Genomic DNA, 27,236 nt, shown 5'->3' on the forward strand with positions numbered 1-27,236 from the left:
TAGTGTAAAGTTAGTTAAAAACAGAGAGGTTAGAATGACCAAATCCTCAGCTCAACTACAGCTGGAATTAGCCAAATTTCAGGCTGAGGAAAGACAAAGGGAACATGAAAGACAGATAGAACTCATGCGGCTGGAGAAGGAGGTACAGGAGGCTGCCCACAAGAGGGAAATGGAGGCAAGGAAGCATGTGGAGGAGGAGAAGGAAAAAGAGAGGAAGCATGTGGAGGAGGAGAAGGAAAAAGAGAGGAAGCATGTGGAGGAGGTGGAGAGGATAAAGGCCCAGCAGAATATACCAACAAACCCTAGCAATCCTTCTCCAGGTACCACTTCCCATCCCAGAAAGTTCCCCACCTACAAGGCAGGTGATGATACTGAGGCCTTCTTAGAAAACTTTGAAAGGGCCTGCCTTGGGTACAACATCTCTACTGACCAATACATGGTAGAGCTGAGGCCGCAGCTCAGTGGACCCTTAGCTGAGGTGGCAGCTGAAATGCCTAAAGAACACATGAACAAGTATGAACTGTTTAAATCCAAGGCGAGAGTCAGAATGGGGATAACACCCGAGCAGTCTCGTCGGAGGTTCAGAGCCCTAAGGTGGAAACCAGACATGTCATTTACCCGACATGCCTACCACATTGTGAAACATTGGGATGCCTGGATATCAGGAGCAAGTGTTGAATCTCCAGTAAATTTGCCCTTCCTAATGCAAATGGAACAATTCTTAGAGGGTGTTCCTGAGGAAATAGAAAGATACATCCTAGACGGGAAGCCCAAAACTGTAATCGAGGCAGGAGAGATTGGAGCCAGATGGGTGGAGGTGGCAGAGAAGAAGAAAACTGGTCGCAGTTGGAGTGGAGACCAGAAGGGACCACCCCAGACCACACCCTATTACCGGGGGCCGCCCAAAGCCCCACCTACCTCCCAAAGAACCCTCCAGACCCCTTATCGTCCCACCACCCCGTTCTCCAGCAACCCTCCTCGCCCCAGTGACCCGTCAGCTGGACGATGTTTTAAGTGTAACGAGCTGGGGCATGTAAAGGCCAACTGCCCCAAGAACCCCAACAGATTACAGTTCATTGCACCGGAATCACACCAGAGGTCCACAGGCCCAGATACCTCCCAGATACCCTTGGAGCGGAGGGAAACTGTGAGTGTGGGCGGGAAGAAGGTCACCGCGTGGAGGGACACCGGAGCACAAGTGTCAGCTATCCATGCTTCCTTAGTGGACCCCAATTTAATCAACCCAGAGATCCAAGTGACGATTCAACCCTTCAAGTCCAACTCTTTCAATTTGCCTACAGCCAAGTTGCCTGTCCAGTACAAGGGCTGGTCAGGAATGTGGACTTTTGCAGTCTATGATGATTATCCCATCCCCATGCTTTTGGGGGAAGACTTGGCCAATCATGTGAAGCAGGCCAAGAGGGTGGGAATGGTCACCCGCAGCCAGGCTAAACAAGCCGTGAGACCTAGCTCTGTTCCGGAAACTTCTATCAGGACCCAGTCAGAGGTGATGGACCTGGACCCCAGGCCAATGTCTGCAACAGCAGTAGTGGATCCAGTCCCAGAGACCCAGACGGAACCAGTCCCAGAACCGGAACCAGCCGAACAACCAACACCAGACCCCGTGTCAGCACTGGATCCAGTACTTGCAACCTCAACAACAGAGGGCCCCACCGAACCTGAACTGGCAGCAGCCGATAACCCGACCCAAGAGGCTCAGCCGGAGCCTGAATCCCAACATAGTGCACCAGCGGAGAGCGGTTCACAGTCAACAGAAACAGCTCCATCCCCTATATCGCTTCCAGAGGGACCAAGCCTAGGTCCACAATCCCATGAGGAACTGATGTCTCCAGCATCAAGGGAACAGTTCCAGACCGAACAGGAAGCAGATGAAAGCCTCCAGAGAGCTTGGACGGCGGCACGGAGCAACCCACCGCCTCTCAGCTCTTCTAATCGATCCAGGTTTGTTATAGAAAGAGGACTTTTATACAAGGAAACTCTTTCTGGTGGACACCAGGAAGACTGGCATCCTCAGAGACAGTTGGTAGTTCCAACTAAATACCGGGCCAAGCTCTTGAGCTTAGCCCATGATCACCCTAGTGGCCATGCTGGGGTGAACAGGACCAAAGACCGTTTGGGGGGGTCATTCCACTGGGAGGGAATGGGCAAGGATGTTTCTACCTATGTCCAGTCTTGGGGTTTTCCCACTCTTTGGCACACCTCACAAGACCAGGTCAAAGCCCCTCTACAACCACTCCCCATCATTGAAGTTCCATTTCAGCGAGTAGCTGTGGATATTCTGGGTCCTTTTCCAAAAAAGACACCCAGAGGAAAGCAGTACATACTGACTTTCATGGATTTTGCCACCCGATGGCTGGAAGCAGTAGCTCTGAGCAACACCAGGGCTATAAGTGTGTGCCAGGCACTAGCAGACATTTTTGCCAGGGTAGGTTGGCCCTCCGACATCCTCACAGATGCAGGGACTAATTTCCTGGCAGGAACTATGAAAAACCTTTGGGAAGCTCATGGGGTAAATCACTTGGTTGCCACTCCTTACCACCATCAAACAAATGGCATGGTGGAGAAGTTTAATGGAACTTTGGGGGCCATGATACGTAAATTTGTAAATGAGCACTCCAATGATTGGGACCTAGTGTTGCAGCAGTTGCTCTTTGCCTACAGAGCTGTACCACATCCCAGTTTAGGGTTTTCCCCATTTGAACTTGTATATGGCCGTGAGGTTAAGGGGCCATTGCAGTTGGTGAAGCAGCAATGGGAGGGATTTACACCTTCTCCAGGAACTAACATTCTGGACTTTGTAACCAACCTACAAAACAGCCTCCGAACCTCTTTAGCCCTTGCTAGAGAAAACTTACAGGATGCTCAAAAAGAGCAAAAAGCCTGGTATGATAAACATGCCAGAGAGCGTTCCTTCAAAGTAGGAGACCAGGTCATGGTCTTAAGGGCGCTCCAGGCCCATAAAATGGAAGCATCGTGGGAAGGGCCATTCACGGTCCAGGAGCGCCTGGGAGCTGTTAATTATCTCATAGCATTCCCCACCTCCAACCGGAAGCCTAAGGTGTACCATATTAATTCTCTAAAGCCCTTTTATTCCAGAGAATTAAAGGTTTGTCAGTTTACAGCCCAGGGAGGAGACGACGCTGAGTGGCCTGAAGGTGTTTACTACGAAGGGAAATGTGCTGGTGGTGTGGAAGAGGTGAACCTCTCCATGACCCTTGGGCGTATGCAGCGACAGCAGATCCAGGAGCTGTGCACTAGCTACGCGCCAACGTTCTCAGCCACCCCAGGACTGACTGAACGGGCATACCACTCCATTGACACAGGTAATGCTCACCCAATTAGGGTCCAACCTTACCGGGTGTCTCCTCAAGCTAAAACTGCTATAGAACGGGAGATCCAGGATATGTTACAGATGGGGGTAATCCGCCCCTCTGAAAGTGCATGGGCATCTCCAGTGGTTCTAGTTCCCAAACCAGATGGGGAAATACGTTTTTGCGTGGACTACCGTAAGCTAAATGCTGTAACTCGCCCAGACAACTATCCAATGCCACGCACAGATGAACTATTAGAGAAACTGGGACGGGCCCAGTTCATCTCTACCTTGGACTTAACCAAGGGGTACTGGCAGGTACCGCTAGATGAATCTGCCAAGGAAAGGTCAGCCTTCATCACACATCTCGGGCTGTATGAATTTAATGTACTCCCTTTCGGGCTGCGAAATGCACCCGCCACTTTCCAAAGACTTGTAGATGGTCTCCTAGCGGGATTAGGAGAATATGCAGTCGCCTACCTTGACGACGTGGCCATATTTTCGGATTCCTGGGCAGACCACCTGGAACATCTACAAAAAGTCCTTGAGCGCATAAGGGAGGCAGGACTAACTGTTAAGGCTAAGAAGTGTCAAATAGGCCTAAACAGAGTGACTTACCTTGGACACCAGGTGGGTCAAGGAACTATCAGCCCCCTACAGGCCAAAGTGGATGCTATCCAAAAGTGGCCTGTCCCAAAGTCAAAGAAACAGGTTCAATCCTTCTTAGGCTTGGCCGGTTATTACAGACGCTTTGTACCGCACTACAGCCAAATCGCTGCCCCACTGACAGACCTAACCAAAAAGAAACAGCCAAATGCTGTTCAGTGGACCGGAAAGTGTCAGAAGGCCTTTAACAAGCTTAAAGCGACACTCATGTCTGACCCTGTACTAAGGGCCCCAGACTTTGACAAACCGTTCCTAGTAACCACAGATGCGTCCGAGCATGGTGTGGGAGCAGTTTTAATGCAGAAAGGACCTGATCAAGAATTCCACCCTGTAGTGTTTCTCAGCAAAAAACTGTCGGAGAGGGAAAGCAACTGGTCAGTCACTGAAAAAGAATGTTACGCCATTGTCTACGCTCTGGAAAAGCTACGCCCATATGTTTGGGGACGGCCTTTCCACCTGCAAACCGACCATGCTGCACTAAAGTGGCTTCACACCGTCAAAGAAACTAACAAAAAACTTCTTCGGTGGAGTTTAGCTCTCCAAGATTTTGATTTCGACATCCAACACATCTCAGGAGCTTCTAACAAAGTGGCTGATGCACTCTCCCGTGAAAGTTTCCCAGAATCAACTGGTTAAAATCGTCCTTGAGATGTGGAAAATATTGTTAGTCTTTATGTACTTGGTAGTATATTTAGAGATGCATGTGTCTTATTAACTCTGTTTTCCTAGAGCTCCAGGAAGAAATCCCAGCCAGTGTTTCACCCTAGCTGAGATTTGGGGGGCGTGTCATAAATATAAAGGGAAGGGTAAACCCCTTTGAAATCCCTCCTGGCCAGGGGAAAGCTCCTCTCACCTGTAAAGGGTTAAGAAGTTAAAGGTAACCTCGCTGGCACCTGACCAAAATGACCAATGAGGAGACAAGATACTTTCAAAAGCTGGGAGGAGGGAGAGGAACAAAGGGTCTCTCTGTGTGCTGCTCTTGCCAGAGACAGAACAGGAATGGAGTCTTAGAACTTTTAGTAAGTAATCTAGCTAGGTATGTGTTAGATTATGATTCCTTTAAATGGCTGAGAAAAGCATTGTGCTGAATAGAATAACTATTTCTGTCTGTATATCTTTTTTGTAACTTAAGGTTTTGCCTAGAGGGGTTCTCTATGTTTTTGAATCTAATTACCCTGTAAGATATCTACCATCCTGATTTTACAGGGGGGATTTCTTTATTTCTATTTACTTCTATTTTTTTATTAAAAGTCTTCTTGTAAAAACTGAATGCTTTTTCATTGTTCTCAGATCCAAGGGTTTGGGTCTGTGGTCACCTATGCAAATTGGTGAGGCTTTTTATCCAACATTTCCCAGGAAAGGGGGGGTGCAAGTGTTGGGAGGATTGTTCATTGTTCTTCAGATCCAAGGGTCTGGGTCTGTAGTCACCTAGGCAAATTGGTGAGGCTTTTACCAAACCTTGTCCAGGAAGTGGGGTGCAAGGTTTTGGGTAGTATTTTGGGGGGAAAGACGCGTCCAAACAGCTCTTCCCCAGTAACCAGTATTAGTTTGGTGGTGGTAGCGGCCATTCCAAGGATAACGGGTGTAATATTTTGTACCTTGGGGAAGTTTTGACCTAAGCTGGTAAAGATAAGCTTAGGAGGTTTTTCATGCAGGTCCCCACATCTGTACCCTAGAGTTCAGAGTGGGGGAGGAACCTTGACAGAGGCTCAAGCCAAATCCTCACAAAACAGTCACTTCATTCCATCTTGATAACAAGAAGCTAAGCGCACCCTAAAAGTGACCTTTGGCGACACTGTGTGACATGACACCACCTCAACCTATCTCGGAGTAAAGTTGGATTGCCTGCTAACCTTCCACAACCATCTGAAGAAGGTAGCTGTCAAGATAAAGACAAGGGTCAACAAGGTCCAGAAACTGGCAAGCACAAGTTGAAGAGCATCAGCATCCCAGTGTTATGGACATCAGTGATGGCCCTTATGTACTCTGTAGCCGAGTACCGTGCACAGCTATGGACAAGTAGCCATACTTGACTTGTTGATGTCCAACTAAATAGTGCAATGTGGTGCATCACTGGAACCATCAATTCGACCCCAACACCTTGGCTGTCAGTGCTGTTGCACATTGCTCCCCCATCCATTCGACGTGATGCCGCAATCCTTTGGGAATTCCAGAGGATCATGGAAAATAAACATCTTCCCATTCACCAGGGCCTTAACAAAGTCCCCCACCTCCCCAACACCACCTGAAGTTGTGTAGGACCTTTTGGTCTCACACGTTTAACCTGCAACAATGCAACTTCAACCCTGATGAAGCCTGGAAAGCCGAATCGAGTTCACAAAAAGTTATAAATAACTCTTATGAAAGAGCTGATGCAGAAGATCTCTGGCTTTGATCTCCCATGAAGTTCATGGGCAACTCTAAACTGTATCTGCACAAACTATGACAGATACGGATACTTGCTGCACAAATGGAAAATTAAAGACTCTCTGGTGTACGACTGTGATCACCCAGAACAGACCATGGAACATATAAAAACTCAATGCTCAATTCACAAACATGAAGGAGACGTCACAGCAATAGACTCTGCTATTCCAGACACAATTATCTGGCTTAACCATCTAAATGTAAAATTATAGTTGTTGCTCTACATTTACATCAGCCATACAAAGAAGAATATACCTTTTATGTCTCCTAGTTTGTTTTAATGCTATACTTTAATATTATGTTGTAAAAGATGTACTGTTATTGCAATTTGTGCTTTGCATAAGGTATTTAACAGAAATTTTAGTTGCCAGTTGTAAATGCCATAAATGGCAGGTCATAAATCCAAGGGCAATTTTGGTCAAAAGGCAAAAGAGCATCTTCTCAAAGAACAGGACACTTCCCCTTGTACAAGACCCACTAGTCTGGTTTACATATGATCTTTGTCTCAAGAAAACAAACTTTTTAAAGAGTTTTATGTTTTAGAGAAAGACCTGGTAGCGCAAAAAAATGAGGATTTTTTTTCCAGGTTATTCCAAAGAGAAGTATAGGGATGTGTTATCAGAGCTATAAACTAAGACACAGAAGTGGGCTTTTTCTTTAGACCCGCCTCTGTTTTGCAAGAAAAAACATCAGTTAAAACACCTACAAAATTCATACTGAAATACATTTCTTTTACAAAAAGAAAAGGAGTACTTGTGGCACCTTAGAGACTGTAACGAAAGTGATCAGGTAAGGTGAGCTATTACCAGCAGGAGAGCGGGGGAGAGGGGGGAACCTTTTGTAGTGATAATCAAGGTGGGCCATTTCCATCAGTTGACAAGAACGTCTGAGGAACGATGTCTCGTTGGAGTCTTCAAAAAACAGACTCCAACGAGAGACTGCTGAATTGGAATTTAATTTGCAAACTGGATACAATTAACTCAGGCTTGAATAAAGACTGGAAGGGAATGGGTCATTACACAAAGTAAAACTATTTCCCCATGTTTATTTCCCGCCCCTCCACTGCTGTTCCTCTGCTGCTGGTAATAGCTCACCTTACCTGATCACTTTTGTTACAGTCTGTATGGTAACACCCATTGTTTCATGTTCTCTGTGTGTGTAAAGCTCCCCACTGTATTTTCCACTGAATGCATCCGATGAAGTGAGCTGTAGCTCACGAAAGCTTATGCTCAAATAAATTGGTTAGTCTCTAAGGTGCCACAAGTACTCCTTTTCTTTTTGGATACAGACTAACACGGCTGCTACTCTGAAACATTTCTTTTACAAACACTCTAAAGTTTTCATTCTTCAAACTAAGAAAACAATGATGGTTGAAAATGTTGGTTCCTCTTAGCTGAGGCTTGCTTACACAATGAGTGGTGCAATAGAGGGGTGTGAATTCTAGTACACACTAAAATTTCCTAGTGTGCTTTAATGTAGCACTGTTTGAAATGGGACTACATTAACGTGCACTAGGGACCATTTAGTACACGCCAGCAAATCCACACAGGCCAGTTAGTGTGCAACACACTAGTGCACACTTGAATTTATATCCCCCTAGTACAGGTCCACATACCATGAAGAGAAGCCCTAACTCATTTGGAACAACCCTCTTTTTTATTCCTTAAATACTTAAATTGCTAAGCTTATTTTGAAATGCATATTTGCAAATATTTTGTATCAAAGCTTCTAATGATATGTAAATAATAAAAGGCAGTATGTACCAACTTTGAATCTAATGACCATGCGGACTGGTTGCTAACTACAAGAAGCCATGTAAGTATAGAATACTTATATTAATTGGGAAAATAACTAGTTATTTGACAATGCTTAAGCAACTCCTTCACCCAACTCAGAAAGAAAATCACCTCTCCAAGACTGTTAAGAAAAGACAATGACTTATTTAATGACTATTCTAGTCTGAAGACAGAAATTCAATTTATATTAGATACTAAAAAAGCTGAAGAAATAGCTCAGAAAATGGACTAAATAAAGGAAAGCATTAAAACTCTTAACTTTAAAAATGTTCTGATAACTTCCTGCCACAGAGACAAAAGCAATATAACTATCAAATTAAGATAAATTTATAATCCTAATGCATATGCATTAATGGGCTACATAAGCTCCTAAGGATATTGCACAAAGATACTGAGCAAACATAAGAATGAAAACAACTAATTTAAATCCAGCCAAGCCCTAAAAATAGGTATGTCTTGCACCACCAGCAAAATTATGAAAGAAGAGTATAAAAATCTCTATAGTAAGCAAGCAGTATGCACTTTGCTCCCATCCTCAACTTTACAGCAGTCACAGCTCATCTGGCAAGCAAACAGCAACTGCCACTATTTTGGCAACTGCCAAATTAAGACAGCCAATAAAAGAACAGTCACTGAGCCGCATCAAGAAAAAGCGACCCTCCCCCCCAGTTCAGAAACATCCCCAGGTCTTCAACATGAATTGGTGAGATGGAAATTAACCATAGCATTGTCAAGGAATTAGATCTGAATTTTCTTGTAATAGAATCATAGAATCATAGAATATAAGGGTTGGAAGGGACCCCAGAAGGTCATCTAGTCCAACCCCCTGCTCGAAGCAGGACCAATTCCCAGTTAAATCATCCCAGCCAGGGCTTTGTGAAGCCTGACCTTAAAAACCTCTAAGGAAGGAGATTCTACCACCTCCCTAGGTAACGCATTCCAGTGTTTCACCACCCTCTTAGTGAAAAAGTTTTTCCTAATATCCAATCTAAACCTCCCCCACTGCAGCTTGAGACCATTACTCCTCGTTCTGTCATCTGATACCATTGAGAACAGTCTAGAGCCATCCTCTTTGGAACCCCCTTTCAGGTAGTTGAAAGCAGCTATCAAATCCCCCCTCATTCTTCTCTTCTGCAGGCTAAACAATCCCAGCTCCCTCAGCCTCTCCTCATAACTCATGTGTTCCAGACCCCTAATCATTTTTGTTGCCCTTCGCTGGACTCTCTCCAATTTATCCACATCCTTCTTGAAGTGTGGGGCCCAAAACTGGACACAGTACTCCAGATGAGGCCTCACCAATGTCGAATAGAGGGGAACGATCACGTCCCTCGATCTGCTCGCTATGCCCCTACTTATACATCCCAAAATGCCATTGGCCTTCTTGGCAACAAGGGCACACTGCTGACTCATATCCAGCTTCTCGTCCACTGTCACCCCTAGGTCCTTTTCCGCAGAACTGCTGCCTAGCCATTCGGTCCCTAGTCTGTAGCTGTGCATTGGGTTCTTCCGTCCTAAGTGCAGGACCCTGCACTTATCCTTATTGAACCTCATAAGATTTCTTTTGGCCCAATCCTCCAATTTGTCTAGGTCCTTCTGTATCCTATCCCTCCCCTCTAGCGTATCTACCACTCCTCCCAGTTTAGTATCATCCGCAAATTTGCTGAGAGTGCAATCCACACCATCCTCCAGATCATTTATGAAGATATTGAACAAAACCGGCCCCAGGACTGACCCTTGGGGCACTCCACTTGATACCGGCTGCCAACTAGACATGGAGCCATTGATAACTACCCGTTGAGCCCGACAATCTAGCCAGCTTTCTACCCACCTTGTAGTGCATTCATCCAGCCCATACTTCCTTAACTTGCTGACAAGAATACTGTGGGAGACCGTGTCAAAAGCTTTGCTAAAGTCAAGAAACAATACATCCACTGCTTTCCCTTTATCTACAGAACCAGTAATCTCATCATAGAAGGCGATTAGATTAGTCAGGCATGACCTTCCCTTGGTGAATCCATGCTGACTGTTCCTGATCACTTTCCTCTCATGCAAGTGCTTCAGGATTGATTCTTAATAATTTTAATGGGATATTGAAATACTATTTTAATTTAAGATATTAACAACTTCTCCTGTTAAAATACCAAATGGTTAGACCAGGTAATCCTAGTTAGGTCTAATATTGGTAAAGAGAGAGAACTAATGGGATTTAATTCGGATTACAGTTCTTAATGTTAATTAATTTTTACTCACCTTTGCCCATTTATAAACTGTTTAGGTTATATATGGTAAACCAAATAGGACTCACCTACCCTTAAACAAAATTATTTTTCTGATCTATAAACTGTTTTAGTTACTCAAGATACACTATGACTGGACTCTCTACTAATTTTGGAAATAATATACTTTGGTCTTAACTTCCAAAGAGAGAAGTGCCTCCACCAGAGGCAGGCCCAATCTTAAAGATGTAATCTCTGTCAAAAGCTTTCCACAGAGACACATACAGAAGAGACTGCAATTTAAGTAAGCATTATTTATCATTTATGTTCTGTTTGCTTTGGTTTCTGTGGTTCCTTTCTTTAAAGATAAAATACCCACAGTTAATTATTGTGATGATTTGCTTGTTTTTAACCATGGTGTCTCCTAAGAGCCCCATATGCCTGAAATAGCAGGAATCACATTCCTGAACTGGCATTCAGAGATTGAGTTTATTATGAGCTGACCCACCATTTCTTTTTTCTCTAGACATTTTAGTCCTTTTTTGGATAAAATTACTTGGTGTCTAGCAAGTTTAAAAAAAACACTTTCACTCTCACAGGTGGCAGGGAGAGAAGAGGGACACCAGCTAGTTCATATTCCTTGTTCTGTGGTTTTCTGTTGAAGTATGTTTGCAATCAGTTGATCTTTTTCAGATGCCAGGAATACTACATTACTGCACGGTGACTTCTTTGAAGTGCAGCGTGCCTGGCATCTCCTGGGACTAGCCATGGGAACTGGCAGGAAGCGGAGTGCATCTAGATAGGATCTATTCCATGCAATTGAATGAGGGGATGAAAAAAAACTGAGAACTTCTGCCACTTACCAAGCTATACATTCAGCTATTCAGGATTTCCTCCTGAATGATTTTTCTAGAACTGCCCTTTTTTTTTTTTTTAAAAAAATAATACAGTAGATAAATCTTTTGCAATAAAGTAAAAAGGACCAGCCAGCCTACAGTTCCTGTTCAGATTTTTATCTGGAAAAAACCCACTATAGTTAAGACGAATGAACAATTTGAACTTGATTCTTCACTTACATATACAGATGTGCATCACTGTGTAGCTTATAAAATAAACTACTATGTTTGTGCACACATGCAAAATAGCAGAGGTTATTGAATGCTCTTTAATGCGTACCTGGATATCTACTAGCAGGATTGAGAATGTGGCAATTCTTAACGTCTTTATAAAATCCTTTTTATACCATGCCACATCAATGATAGAGACAGATGTTGCTATTACTATCTTCTATGCAAAAACCTAATTAAAGTAGTTGAATTTATATCAAAATTGTGCAAAAAGTAGTCATTCAGACTCTTATGCTGACTTCACAAATGAGAATTCTTACATTTTAGTTTGTTCTTGGCTTCTTCAGTTCAACACAGAAGACTTCCTTATATTGTCTGACAGGTAGGATTTGCACTTGACTTTAAGCCTTGAATGCATAAACTGGAATCTTGAGTAGGAGCAGTGAGGTTATATTACCTCTGTATTTCACATGGTGTGACTGCTGCTGGAACACCATGTTGAATTCTGGTGTCCACAATTCTAGAAGGATGTTGATAAATTGGAGAGGATTCAGAGAAGAGCCACAAGAATGATTACAGCATCAGAAAACATGTTTTGCAATAATAGTGTCATGGAACACTGTTTAGCTTAACAGAGAGAAGGTCAAGGGGTGACTTGATTACAGTTTGAAGTACCTACACGAAGAACAAATATTTAATAATGGGCTCTTCAGTCAAGCAGAGAAAGGTATAACATGATCCAATGTCTGGAAGTTGAAGCTAGACAAATTCAGACTGGAAATAAGGTGTAAATTTTTAAAAGGGAGAGTAATTAACCACTGGCACATCACATTGGATTCTCAATCACTGACTGGATGTTTTGCTAAAAGATATGCTCTAGAAATTATTTCCGGGAATTTCCATGACCTATGTTATACAGGAGCACAATGGTTCCTTCTGGCCTGGTATATGAATTTAAGATCTCTTATTGTTTTCACAGATTTTTTTTTAACGCCAGAATGGACATTAGATCATCTAGTCTGACTTTCTGTGTAACAGGCCAGGTGCAACAACATTCTCTTCCCTGACTAAAATTTCTATAGCTAATATTATGATGTTAAGTAAAATCTTACTTTCCACTAAACTTCTATAGGATTGTCTACATGAATATTTAGTTTGCAACAAACTGGCATGCAAGTCTATTCCATCCAGCCGGATGTGCATTAAGGTGTCCATATGAACCTGGCTGCAATGCACTAAAAGTTCTGTAGTGCGCTTCGATCTACCCCACTTTGAAATGGCACTAGATCAAAGTGCACTAAGGAACTGTTAGTGTGGGTTAGGAAGGTCCACAGAAATAGTTAGTGTGCAACAGACTAGTGTGGGGTTGATTCACACTCCAGATTGCTACAAACTAAACTTAAAAGAAACTCAAAAAAGTTTACTTGTTGAAAAGTTTACCAGTATTCTTTTTACAGTATGGATAAATTCTTCCAAGTTCAAGAAATGAAGATTCAGAAAAATTAACAGGTAAAAATTCACATTTCTGCAGTCATAAGTTTATCAACTCAGAACGAATGGGATTTGTACAGGAGCCCTCTATTAGAAAAAAAAAATCGTAACTGGATATCAATGTCAGGAGGAGAAAGCATTATTTAGAAAAATGTCATGGAAAAAACTATGAACCCAATTCTCCACTCTGCTATACCAGTTTAATGCAGTGAAGTTACTCCACATTTACATCAGCGTAAATGAGTAGAGAATCATAAGGCTCTATGTTTGCTTGATACACCAAAGGACTCTGTATGCCCTGCGTCCACTGCAATAAAAGAGGGTGTTCTACAATTCTTTATGAAGATGTGGAGAAAATATTACTCTGCTGCTTGGTAAATCCTTTCCCTCCTCTCATTCAAGAAGGAATGCCTCTTGCAGAATGAGCCTATATATGGTCTGGACTCAGAATACCTTTGGGCTTTATATGTTATATATATATAAGGGTCATATGTTTCCCAATCCAGTATTCTCTCATAACTTGGGACCGAACAATAAAACGAAAAGGCAATCATATTTCCTAAACCAAACATAGAAACGCTCATAATACCGATTCCTTTCTGGGTTGTTCAGAGCCTTAGACCAGAAAGATGGAAGGGAGAATTCTTGATTGGCATGGGACTGTTTTAAAAGTGTTGAAGGAAGGTAAGGTAGAGAGAACAAGATAATATGTAGAAAAAGTTAGCACCAGAGAAGAGACAAGGAGACTTTGAATACTAAGTCACTCTCTGCGATGATCTGTGTAATCTGATTGCTAAGCATACCATGTTGCATGCCATCTAGATTTTCCCTGGGAGAGGGAAGACTTTCCCTGCTTTAGAACTAAATTAGGCTTGGATTCCCAGCAGCTAAATCAAGGTCTGAATTGACTGAACAGTGCTTTTCAGATGGTGTCGTGGGGTAGGTACATCCCGTCATTGGGTGTTGTTGGGTCATGTAGAGTTAAAAAGAAGGGCGGAGGTGATTCTGCAGTCGGTTACATCCTACGCTGATGAGCCTTACTGTAACATGGGGTAGTACTGCCTAGTGACTAGAGTCAATAAACAGCCCTTCCCGTCAGGGCAGCGTGGCCCAATGGCCAGAGTCAGTGAGCAGCCCTTCCTGCAAGGGCAGTGTAGACCAATGGCCAGAGTCAGTAAAGTAGCCCACTTCTGTGAGGCTGTGCGGCCTGTTGGTGGAGTGGGGCACCATTCAGGAGGGTGTGGCACCCTGGGCCCTCCCTGCTCCTCCGAGCCCCAGCCCAGGGCCCTGGCAGTAGTGGGGGAGCTGACCACCAAGTCAGCAGGGATTCTCCCGAAACATGCTGACTGGTCTCCCGGTTCACTCACTGGCAAAGCAGTTGGAGTCCCCTGGGCCGCTTCTTACCCTTTCCCCCACGTCGAAACTCCCGGTTTCCCCAGGTCTCTGTGGTCCTCAAATGGCCGAGCTCCCACCGGTCCCATCCCTTCTCTGGACTTGTCGGGCAGCCTGGAGTCTCCAGTCAGGAACTCTGTGAGCTGTAGTCCCAAGGTTGGGACTTGTAGCAACTCCCTGCAGGGAGCTTTCAGCCTGAGTCCTTCCCGGTCAGTAGTTTCTCCAGACTGAGCTGGGCTGCTACCTTTTATATGTTGCCTCCAGGCCGAGTATGACCAGCAGGGTTGGAGGGGCGGGGCTTCCTCAGCTTGCAAAGCAGAGTTAACCCTTTTGGTGCTGGTGTGGGATAGGTATGCCCTATCACAGATGGTTAAGTAATTGAACAGAAGGTGCCACTTTTCAACTGCATTTGACAGCTCTCCTGCCTGATTCAACTGATGGAACCAAAATCAGAAAATCTTACAAGTGGTAGAGAAATACAATTTTGTTCTTCCTTGGTTTTGCTGCAATGATGACCATGATATTTGAGAAAAAAACATGGCACTTTCCTAATCTGAAGGGCCTGCCACTGTACTATAAAATTCCCCAATGGAAAAAAGATGATTACTAACATTCTGTAACCGTTGCACTTTGAGATGTGTTGCTCATGTGAATTCCAGTGTAGCTGTGCGCGTGCTGCATGCACCGCCGGTGGAAAGTTTTTTCCTCAGTGGCATCCATTGGGTCAGCTCTGGTGCCTCCTGGAGTTGTGCCCTCATGGCGCTGTACATATGGATCTACCATCCTGCTGACTCTTCAGTTCCTTCTTGACAGCTAACTCTGACAGAGGAGTAGGAGGGCAGGTTTTGGAATGCACATGAGCAACAAATCTCAAAGAACAACAGTTAGAGAAGGTTAGTAACCGTCTTTTCTTCTTTGAGTGCTCGCTCATGTCCATTCCAATGTAGGTGACTCCCAAAGATGTAGGAGGTGGGTTCAGAGTTCAACAACAAGCAGACTCTAGCACTGCTCTGCCAAATCCAGCATCGTCTCTGGCCTGCTGCATGATGGCATAGTGAGTTGCAAAGATGTGGACATATTGCTGCTCTGCAGATATCATGGATGAGAACCTGTGCCACAAATGCGGCTAAAGACGCTTCTTCACTCTTGTGGAATGTGCCATCAGGGCTGGAGCAGGGACTTTTGCCAGGTCGTAGCATGCGTGGATACAAGAAGTGATCCACAATGAAATTCTCTGGACTGAGACTGGAAGGCCTTTCATCCTGTCAGCCACTGCCATTAGGAGATGAGTAGTCTTCCTAAACGATTTGGTTCTTTTTATGTAGAAAGCCAGTGCTCTCCTGACATCTAACAAGTGGAGACTCTGCTCCTGGCTACTGGTGTGCGGTCTTAGGTACAAGACTGGGAGAAAAATGTCCTGGTTATTGTGGAACTGTGCTGGCTGGGTGAGGGCACAGCTGGACCTTATCCTTGAAGAAAGCTGTGTATGGGGGCTCTGATGTGAGGGCCCTAATCACTGAAACCCTCCTGGCTGACGTGATGGCCATGAGGAAGGCCCTCCATGACAAGAGCATGTTGCCAAGGGCTTGAATGGGGGTCCCATGAATCTTGATAGTACCACGGTAAGGTCCCAGGGAGGGATCAGCTGCCACACTTGTGGGTACAGCCTGTCCAGTCCCTTAAGAAAGTGGCTACAGAGTGACTTAGAAAAAATAGACCTGCCGTTCACCGCTGGGTGAAAAGCTGAAATTGCTGCCAGGTGTACTCTAATTGAAGATACCAATAGCCCTTGCTGTTTCAGATGTAGCAAACAGCTCAGAATACACGGTGCTGATGTTTGGGAGGGAGAGACGTCTTTCTGCACTAAACAGATTGAGAACTTTTTCCATATGGCCAGGTACGTGGTCATGGTGAGTAGCTTTCTGCTCCGTAAATGAACTTATTGAACCGGACCTGAGCATGTTACCTCCAAGGGATTCAGCATGAAGCTTCCAGACTCTTAGATGGAGGGACTCGAGGTTTGGATGATGTAAGTGTCTGTGATCCTGAGAGATTAGATCCAGAAATGGAGGTAGGGTGATTGGTGTTTCCACCGAGAAGTCCAGAAGAGTGGTGAACCAGTGCTGATGTGGCCAGGCCGGCGCTATCAGGCTCAGGCTCGCTCTTTCCATTCTGGCCTTCAGCAGGACCTTGTGTATGAGCAGAATGGGAGGGAATGCATAGAAGAGATGTTCCTTCCAAGGGAGAAGAAACGTTTCTGTGATCGAGCCCAGTGATTCTGAAAGGAACAGAACTGCAGACACTTTCTGTTGCGCTTCTTTGCAAACAGGTCTATCCAGGGATTTCCCCACCTCTGGAACATGGCCCTCACAACATCCGGGCGAATGGACCACTTGTGATTAGAGAAGGATCTTCTGAGACAATCCATTAACTTGTTCTGGGCCATTGGAAGATAAGAAGCTTCAAGGTGGATCGAGTGGGTTATGCAGAATTCCCAGAGGTGGAGGCCTTCCTGGCATAGGTGAGAGGAGCACACTCCACCCTGTCTGATTATACAGAACATCGCTGTCATGTTGTCTGTAAGCACCGACATACACTTGCTTTCCAGGTGGGGCTGGAACGTTTGGCAGGCAAGGCACACTGCTCTGAGTTCTGTCACACTGATGTGTAGCAAGAGCTCCTCCTGGGACCAGAGGCCTTGTGTCCTGAGGATCCACAGGTAAGCTCTCCAACCCAGTGTGGAAACATTGGTGACTAGAGACATCGACAGCTGAGGTTTCGTGAATGGAACGCCTGTGCATACTACCCCCGGATCCAACCACCGTAAGAGGGAGGCAATCACCGAGGGGGGAATTGTGACCACCCTGTCTAAGCAGTCCTCACCTAGTTGGTACCCTGATACTAGCCAGGCCTGAAGAGGTTTGAGTTGCAACCTCGTGTGCTTCACCATGTACATGCATGACACCATATGCCCCAAGAGCTTCGGGCAGTTTCTCGCCATGGTGATGGATTGTTTTCTGAGGCTCTCTACGATTGAGCTTAGAGCCTGGCATCCAGTAGAAAGGCTCTGACTTGGACTGAGTCAAGGACTGCCCCTATGAATTCTATCCTCTGGATGTGAGAAAGAATCCATTTCTGCATGTTTAACAACAGCCCAAACTTCTGGAAGGTTGACAGTATCAGTCGTATGTCTGCCTTCACCTGAGCCCTGGTCCGATCTCTGATCAACCAGTCGTTGAGGTCCGGGTACACCTGCACTCTGTTTTCTTAGGAAGGCCACGACCACTGCCATGGACTTCCTGAAAACCCGAGTGGCTGCTGACAGGCCGAATGGAAGTACTGTGAATTGGTAGTGTACTTGACCCACAATGAAACGAAGGCATCTTCTATGGCCTTGGAAGACTGAAATATGAAATACTCAACCTTTAAGTTGAGTGTGGCATACCAGTCTCCTGGATCCAGAGAGGGGATAATGGAAGTCAAGGAGACCCTGTGGAACTTTAGCTTCTTCATGAATTTGTTGAGGTTTTGCAGGTCCAGTATGGGTCTGAGTCCGCCATTGGCTTTCATGATTAGAAAATATCGGGAGTAAAACCCCTGCCCTTTAGCTCTGGAGGAACCTCCTCTACCGCTCCCATTTGCAGGAGCTTTTGTGCACTTCTTGAATCAGAGAAGGCTCCCTGAACAGGGAGGTGAAGAGAGAGTGGGAAGGACGGGAAAAACTGAACTGCAGAGTGGATCCCAGTCGTATAATGTGTATCACCCTGCGATCTGAGGTGATATGGGCTCATTCCCAATGGAAATGGGATAGCTGGTCAACATAAATTGGGGAGGTTGGATCCAGACACTGTCCTGGTATGGCATCCTTGGGCACATCCTCAGAAGGCCTGTTTAGAATTGTCTGGCAGGCTCTGGTCTGTGAACCAACAAGGGTTTGGAAGGAGGCCTCTTCTTGTAGCTCCTGCCCTGCCTCCTATTATAATCCTGCCTCGACTGAGGCTGGTAGAAATGAGGCAGAGACTGAGGCATAAAATTCTTTCTCAATGGGTCCGGTGTGTGCAGTCCCAGAGACTTCCCAGAAACTGGCCCTGGAGTCTTTCAAGCTGTGGAGCTTGGAGTCTGTCTGCTCCGAAAAGAGTGCCGTGCCCTCAAATGGAAGGTCCTGGATAGTTTGCCGCACTTCATGTGGGAGACTTGAGGCCTGCAGCTACAAGCTTCTTCTCATAGCCACAGCCAAAGCCATGATCCGAGCAGCTGAGTTGGCCACATCCAGTGCTGCTTGCGCCACTGCTCTGCCTTCCTTGACTTGAACCAAGAACTGAGCCCTGAATTCCTGTGGCAGCAACTCATTAAATTTTGTTATTGTGCCCTAGGAGTTAAAGTCATAATAGCTAAGGAGCACCTGCTGGTTGGCAATATGAAGTTGGAGCCTCCTTCGAGTAGATTTTTCTGCCAAAGAGGTCCAGATTCTTGGCATCCTTACCCTTGGGGGGGTAGGTCTCTGGTGCCCCTGCTTCTCCCACTAACGATCTTGGAAGATCAGTATATAGTTAGTCAAAGCCCTTCCGTGGTACAAAATATTTCCTCTCCACCCTTTTTGACATGGGTTGAAAGGAGGCAGGAGTCTGCCACAGTGCCTTACCAGGCTCCAGAATGGCACTATCCAGAGGCAAAGCTACCCGTGAGGGGACTGAAGGAGTCAAGATGTCCACTAGGGCATGGGAGGTCTCTGCAATCTTCTCCACCTGGATCCCCAGGTTTTGGGCTAACCTCCTTAGTAGATCTTGGTGCACCCTGTGGTCATCCTGTGTGGGTGCAATGGAGGTTCCCACTACCACCTTGTCTGAGGAAGAGGATGCTAGGACTGGCACCAGGCCTTGCTTCTATCCATCAGCACCTAGCACATCCAATGGTGCTGGTCCCTGAGGTATGGTACTGGGCTCAGTACCTGGGCCCTGTTCCTGTACCGCAGGAGGAGGTGGTGAGGCTCTACCCCCCGATGCAACAGAGTATGACCTCCTTGACTGAGGTCCTTGGGTCTTACGAAAAGTGAAACGAGTCCAAAATAGCCATTACAGGCATCAGTGTGTGCCAGCCAGGCCACTGGTGGAACCCCCCTGGCCCAAATCGGCCATTGGGTACCGGTGGTCAGACCGGTGCCGGCTCCTGTGGGAGCTGTAGGATTTCGGCTTTGAATCTGAGGGTCAGGATTTACTCCCCAATGACTATGGGGGAGCGGTGCCAGATGGCATCAGCGAGTGGTGCCGAAAGGGGGTGACTGGTGCTGCGGCATCAATTGCTGCTTTACCCTTTGACGGCACCTGGGGTCTCAGTGCCTTAGCTGCTCGTGCCTCCAGCACTGATTCATGCCTGGTGTCAGATGGCAGTACCAGCAGGGACATAAGTCCTGTGCTGCCTGGAATGCCTCTGGTATAGATGGAAGTGCCAGTCCTGTGTGCCTATGGCTCTCCCTCCTTTAGTCTCTTTCTTTCTGGCTACAGGGTTTGAACCCTTTACAAATCCTGCAGCGGTCACACAGGTGAGATTCCCCAAAGCACCTGAGGCAAGCTGAGTGGGGGGTCACTAATGGACATAGGCTTGTGGCAAGCCTCACATGGCTTGAAGCCCTTAGACCGAGGCAAGCCCTGGTGCCAGGGATGGGGGAGAACCCCGTTCAGAGGGGTCCTACTTTATTACTACTAACTAATACTAACTATAACAATTAACTACTCATTTTTCAACTATTTACAGGAAAAACAAAGTCCACCGGGGAGAGTACTTGCAAGAGCAAGAATGAGCAGAAGTTCCAGCAACCATGACGGATGGAAAGAAGGAACTGAAAGGGTGGCAGGTCAGCAAATCCCTATATACTGCGCCATGAGGGCATGACTCCAGGGGGCACCAGAGCCAATCTGATGGATACCACTGAGGGAAAAACTTTCTGGCAGCGGTGCACACAGCACACGCACATCTGCACTGGAATGGACATGAGCAAGCACTCACAGAAGAACATAAATATTGGTGAAGGATGAAGTCTACTGTGATATGAAGATACTCATCCTGTAAGATTACTGGTGCTAAAGCTTTTGGATGAACTCCTAATATTACTGATTGGAGGCAAATTATCTACACCTTGTATATTACTGTCTATTTTATAGCTGACCATGATCCCCAAAACTGCATGATTTGTCCTCCACAAAGAGTCATTCTGAACTTGAGATTCTGGGTGCAGGCAAAAACACCTTCTCTTCTCTATTCTACCATGAACTTCAGGGTTAATCTGAGTGGTATCATGGTGAAAAAGAGAATGAACATTTACAGAAATAGTCCTACTGAGGATCTTGGGCAGGACCAGTAAGAGGAAGAAGGATCAGGAATATGTGGCTGCTGCTGAGCGTCTTCTGCTTATCTTCTCTGCCAGTTGATCTTCTAGGCTGTCTAGAGTTCCCATCTCAATCCCTTAACCTCTGAGGGAATAGTGAGGGGACGTTCCAGACACCTGTCGTATGATGTCCTTTCCAACAGAACAGGGCCATAACTAGGGAGGGGCGAGAAGGGCAGCTGCTCAGGACACAGTGCTGTCATGGGTGCAGAACTTGGGCAGCGCAGAATTGGGCCCAGCAGCATCAGCCCCCTCCCTGCTCAGGATTAGGCCCAGCAGTGTTGGCTGAAGTCCATGAGCGTAGTTTTTTTGGAGGGGGCTTACCCCTCCCCCCACCCCAAACAGGGGTCTGGTCCTGGTCCAGAGCTGTTTATTGCTGCCTCTGCAGCTGTACGCCACCTCCTGGGTCCTAGTGCCAGTTGTCTTCCCTTTCTACCTACGCTGGATGCCCTATATGGCCACAATCCTGTTTTCTGTACAAAGGTGAGTGCCCACAGGCAGGAGGAGAAGCAGGGCAAGGGTGGGGGTGGAAGTGAGGAAGGAAGGGGAATGGGATAGGGCAGAGGAAAGATAATGGGATAGGGAAATGGGGCAAGGAGAGGAGTATGTGGGAGTAGGGGGTGGGGGATGGGGCAGAGGACAGTAGGGAAAGGGGATCATAGAATCATAGAATATCAGGGTTGGAAGGGACCTCAGGAGGTCATCTAGTCCAACCCCCTGCTCAAAGCAGGACCAATACCCAATTAAATCATCCCAGCCAGGGCTTTGTCAAGCCTGACCTTAAAAACTTCTAAGGAAGGAGATTCTACCACCTCCCTAGGTAATGCATTCCAGTGTTTCACCACCCTCCTAGTGAAGAAGTTTTTCCTAATATCCAACCTAAACCTCCCCCACTGCAACTTGAGACCATTACTCCTTGTCCTGTCCTCTTCTACCACTGAGAATAGTCTAGAACCATCCTCTCTGGAACCACCTCTCAGGTAGTTGAAAGCAGCTATCAAATCTCCTCTCATTCTTCTCTTCTGCAGACTAAACAATCCCAGTTCCCTCAGCCTCTCCTCATAACTCATGTGTTCCAGACCCCTAATCATTTTTGTTGCCCTTCGCTGGACTCTCTCCAATTTATCCACATCCTTCTTGTAGTGTGGGGCCCAAAACTGGACACAGTACTCCAGATGAGGCCTCACCAATGTCGAATAGAGGGGAACGATCACGTCCCTTGATCTGCTCGCTATGCCCCTACTTATACATCCCAAAATGCCATTGGCCTTCTTGGCAACAAGGGCACACTGCTGACTCATATCCAGCTTCTCGTCCACTGTCACCCCAGGTCCTTTTCCGCAGAACTGCTGCCTAGCCATTCGGTCCCAAGTCTGTAGCTGTGCATTGGGTTCTTCCGTCCTAAGTGAAGGACCCTGCACTTATCCTTATTGAACCTCATCAGATTTCTTTTGGCCCAATTCTCCAATTTGTCTAGGTCCCTCTGTATCCTATCCCTGCCCTCCAGTGTATCAACCACTCCTCCCAGGTTAGCATCATCCGCAAATTTGCTGAGAGTGCAATCCACACCATCCTCCAGATCATTTATGAAGATAAATGGGATGGGATGGGGAAGAGAAGGGGCGGGAGAAGCAGGAGCCCTGCAGGCAGTATCCCCGTGGGAGCAGCAGCTAGGGCTCCTCCATTAAGCCAGTCCATCCCCAGCCCAGCATTGGCAACCCATCTCCAGTGGGTACCCCTGTCGCAGTTACCCCCTCCAGTGCCCTACAAATACCTTCTCCAAATATCCCTCCCAGCACACAGACACCCCTCCAGGACCCCATCCCCCTTCCCCAGTTAATGTGCTTTATTTGGGAATTTGAAATATGGTAACCCTAGGAGTTGCTCTGTTCTCATGGCCTTGGTTTCTGGAGCTGGCAGGAGCGAATCCACCCTGTCAGCAGCTGCCTGCCCCCAGCCCCTGGGCTGGGCACCAGTCTCACGTGGCTGAGCTCAGGCTGTGTCACTGCTCTCCTTGGCTGCTGGGCTCGCAATGGGTAGTTCTACTCTGTGTGTAGGGAGTGTGGTGAGAGTGACCAGGCTGCAATGGCAGGCCCCTGGGCAGCGAGTGGGCTGTGACCGGGCTGCTGTGAGGCAGGGGCCCCAGGGGAATGAGTGCTCCAGGGAAAATCTTATGGCAACCAGGCTTCATGCACAGTGGCTGGTTAAAGGGGGCATTGCCGGCTGGCACCAAGCTCCTTTGGGGCAGAGGCAAGAGGGTGTCAGGAGCTCGGAGCAGTGCCACCGCTCTGCCTGGGGAGTGCCTGGCTTCGCAGAGGTGGCCTGACTCGGGGAACAGGGCAGGGAAGGCTGCTTGGCAGCCAGCCAGCACTCCGGCTCCCACAGCACAGAGAGCCAGGGGCCTGAGCAGACCGAGCAGCTCCCACCAGCTTTCGATCTGCTGGCCTCTAGTAGAAGGTAACCGTTTTAAAACTGTGGGGTGCATCTCCCTCAGAAGGTGTGCCCCACAGTTTGAAAACCTCTGTGCCAAATGGGAGGCAGAATTCTGGGAGGGAGGGCATGTGGCCCTGCATGCCCCCCCCCCCACAGCACCTCTAGGGGGAGCAAATATGATTGTTCACCCCAGGTGATAAAATGCTTAGTTACAACTCTGCAACAGAGACCTTCCCCGGATACAGAAAGCACAAACCTGTCCTGCACTAATGACTGCACTTTTTGGCCATCATCCTTACTTTTCATTTTAGTTTTTTTCCACAGAAAATCTCTTCAGAAACGCAGGAGTACTTCTGATGACAATGTTACAACACTACAACATCCCTTCCCCAATCAGCAGAAAGAGACAAACAAATCTGATAGTCCATTTGAGTAAGGTGCTTATCAGCCACACTGGGGATTAAAGCATGTATTAATTCTCTGTAGAACTCTTAACTGGTATATTTCTCGTATCTATCTTATGTTTTGGAGGAAAGGGACTAAGTTTTCTCTACTACATAACTTAGTTTGGTGAAATGGGAAGTTGTAAAATATATCCCTTCATAATGGAAAAATTGTTCCTAACATACAGATAAGAGACAATAGTTCAGAAAGATTCCAAGCACCTTCTCATTTCTCTTTTGAATATTTATTCCATTTTTCTAACTTTTCTCTACGAGTTTTCTGGATTTTCACTGAACCAGGAATTTTCAAAATATCAAATTTTCAACATTTAGTTTTCCCCCCTCTTTCTGTGCCTTTTTTCCTTTCTGCCACCGAATGAGATAGTGTGCTTGTCTAGATTATTTTCCATTGTTCTTTTTTTCCATTTCTCTCTTTCTAATTTAATTTTTCCTTTTGCCCCCTCTAACTTCTCAAAATCTACTCAACTTTGGAAAAGTTAGAGAAGCAAAAGGAAAAGTAGGAAAGTTCAACTAATCAACCCACCCAACCCCTGAATGTTATTCATATTATTGTATTCTGTGGCAAAGAGGGAAGAAAAGAGGAAGGGGGAGGGGGAGAAACATTTTAAAATTCAAAATGTCAAAATAAAAAAATATTTGGTGAAAACTTAAATTCTTCCACTTAGGACCCTGTAAAACAAACAACTACAAAAATATGAAATTTTTTTTGTGAAATATTTTTCCATTTTCCAGACAACTGATTGTAACATACTTTGTTTTTCCTCAAAAGAGGTGAAGGTGCTAAAACAGCAAAACAAGACAAATGAAAAATACAAATTTAATAAAATTAAAATATTTCATCTCCTAAAATGTCATTTTATCAGGTCAGATGCCAGATCCTCAGTTGCACAAGATTATCTTGCTACCAAGGAGGAGAGGAGATGAACAAAAATGTGTTTAAGCCACCTTAGATTACAACGTGCCCTCAGTATAAACCTGGATCAGCCTGAGATCTGTTCTAAATTATGCTAGCTTGTAATGGCCACCAAAGAGCCCTTACACTGGCCAGGTATTACCAAAGCACAACACACTCCAGTGACACCCCTTCTCAACTGAACCCCACTAAACTGGCCTCTAGGGCACCCAGAGTCGCCTCAAGGGCCAAACTAAGGCAGCTTTCCAGGCCCTCTGTGCTGCTGGAGTAGAACAAATGGGCTGGGAGAGGGACCAAGATCTGTCTAGTACACAATAGTACAGTATGGCACATATGAGGCCAAATTCTCTCTTCAGTGAAACAAGTGCAACTGAAAGGAGACCGAGGATCCCTATGTTTACTGTACAGAATTTTGTAAAAGAAATTATTTTTTGAATAATTTAATTATTTGAGAAACAATATGTAATTATATATGGAAAGACCATGTTAAGAATTGCACATGAAGGCAGAAAATTAAGATTTAACTTTCAACCTTAATTCTATTTCTTGACAATTGAATGCTTGACTTCTCAACATTAATGTCCTATTTCTGTTTGTCTTTTCAACGGAATAATTATTTTGTGTGACAAAGTTCCTCCTCTACCTTGGTGGGTCTTGCGCTTATTGGCGGATTTGCTCGCCTCGGAGCTTCATGGCAGCCCTTAGTTTGGCCGTTTTCGTGAACCCACAGTCCAGGTCAACTCCTCCTGTGTCTGACCAGGAGTTGGGAGGTTTGGGGGAGGGGGAACCCGGGCCCGCCCTCTACTCCAGGTTCCAGCCCAGGGCCCTGTGGAATGCAGCTGTCTAGAGTGCCTCCTGGAACAGCTGTGCAACAGCTACAACTCCCTGGGCTACTTCCCCATGGCCTCCTCCAAACACCTTCTTTATCCTCACCATAGGACTTTCCTCCTGGTGTCTGATAATGCTTGTACACCTCAGTCCTCCAACAGTATGCGTCCTCACTCGCAGATCCTAGCGCCTCTCGCTCCCAGCTCCTTACACGCGCACCACAAACCGAAGTGAGCTCCTTTTCAAGCCCGGGTGCCCTGATTAGCCTGCCTTAATTGATTCTCGCAGCTTCTTGATTGGCTGCAGGTGTTCTAATCAGCCTGTCTTAATTGTCTCCAGAAGGTTCCTGATTGTTCTGGAACCTTCCCTGTTACCTTACCCAGGGAAAAGGGACCTACTTAGCCTGGGGCTAATATATCTGCCTTCTACTACTCTCCTGTAGCCATCTGGCCCGACCCTGTCACAATTTTGGTAAGAGGATGTCAATATATTCGGTTTCTCCAAAGCAACTGTTGGAATACTTACCTTGCTACATGATTAATTACTGGAGCAAAGTTTGTTGGTCCATAAAGCTGTACAGATTTTAAACTTCTATAGTATGCCTCCATTACACCATCAATTCCATTGCAATAGGGATTTTGAGGGTTTCCATTCTAAACAGTTAAATAACATTGGATAAGATTGATTAATAACTGAAATATTAACAAATCAAAATAAGCAGTATCACAATATACAGAGAAAGTTCTCATATGATAGTTAACTGAACATCTTGTGTTCATCTGAGGTATAAAACAAAAGACTAATACTGTATGGAGTGTTGTTGCAGTTGTGTTGGTCCCAGGATATTAGAGAGAGACAAGGTGTGTGAGCTAATATCTTTTATTGGATCATGTTTTGGAATATATTACTACTTAATTTCTTATTTAAAACATTTCAGGAAAAATAATATGATGGCCAGACCCCAATGTATACACAGTATATAAGCATAAGGGATGCTGTAGTCTTTTATTGGCTTCAATATTCTGCTCTCTACTGGGCAAGCTGATCCTGAGCATGATTGGACCTAGTACATAAGGGGGACAAATGGGACCTGTGATCTCACTATGCTGGGAGACACAGGACTGCTTGGAATTCCTGTACTTGAGACTAAGCTTTTTGGGGCAGGTTTTTTTTACTACATCTCTATAACACTTATCACACTGAATGCCTATGCACAATGGGCTGCCAATTTTGAGGAACCTATTTATTTGTTTCATAATATGTAAATATGTCAAATCCCAGTTTAAGATTCCATACTGAATCTCAAGGCTGGTAGTTACAAAAAACTCTTAACTTCTGAAATTATTTGATTTTATGAGCCAGTTGTCCAGCTATAGATAACACCCGCAGGCCTCAATCATGACGTTAAACTACTACCACCACCAAGCATTTGGTGAATACTCTTGCAATCATTGCATACTCAAAGGGCAGTGCACCTTATACTGCTAGTGACTGAAAGTACACAGAGATATATCCTGTGTCTTCTTTTAGTGAAATGTAGACATAAGCATCTTGAAGATCTAAGGCCCCAAACTAGGTCTGTTGGTTAAGAGTAGTGATAATACTTCCCAGCGCAATCATATGGAATGTTATCTTCCCAAAATATTTGTTTCATTTTCAGAGTGCACAGGATAGCATTCTATTTGGGAAAAAGGGAATACCAGAAACAACACCTTTTACTTCAGTAAAGTTCTGGCACCACTGTTTGTTTACTCAACAGTGCAAAGATCTCTTCTTGCACAGTTTTTCTCATAGAACTGGAAGGGACCTCAAGAGGTCATCTAGTCCAAT

The 27,236-nt window shown here is 45.6% G+C and overlaps 1 protein-coding gene across 7 annotated transcripts in view; it reads right to left on the reverse strand.

Annotated features, from left to right (window-relative positions):
• CPNE8 (copine 8) overlaps positions 1 to 27,236 on the reverse strand; it is a 290,234-nt gene that overhangs the window by 48,434 nt on the left and 214,564 nt on the right. For 4 of the 7 annotated variants that reach the window (XM_048836289.2, XM_048836290.2, XM_048836292.2 and 1 more), the window contains exon 16: positions 25,932 to 26,059. The exons of the other annotated variants lie outside the window; for them this stretch is intronic. In XM_048836289.2, the coding sequence (XP_048692246.1) occupies positions 25,932 to 26,059 (128 nt within the window). The remainder of the gene's footprint in view (positions 1 to 25,931; positions 26,060 to 27,236) is intronic. 7 annotated transcript variants of the gene reach the window in all.

The sequence above is a fragment of the Caretta caretta genome, chromosome 1 (genome assembly GCF_965140235.1).
Source record: "Caretta caretta isolate rCarCar2 chromosome 1, rCarCar1.hap1, whole genome shotgun sequence".
Lineage (NCBI taxonomy): Eukaryota > Metazoa > Chordata > Testudines > Cheloniidae > Caretta > Caretta caretta.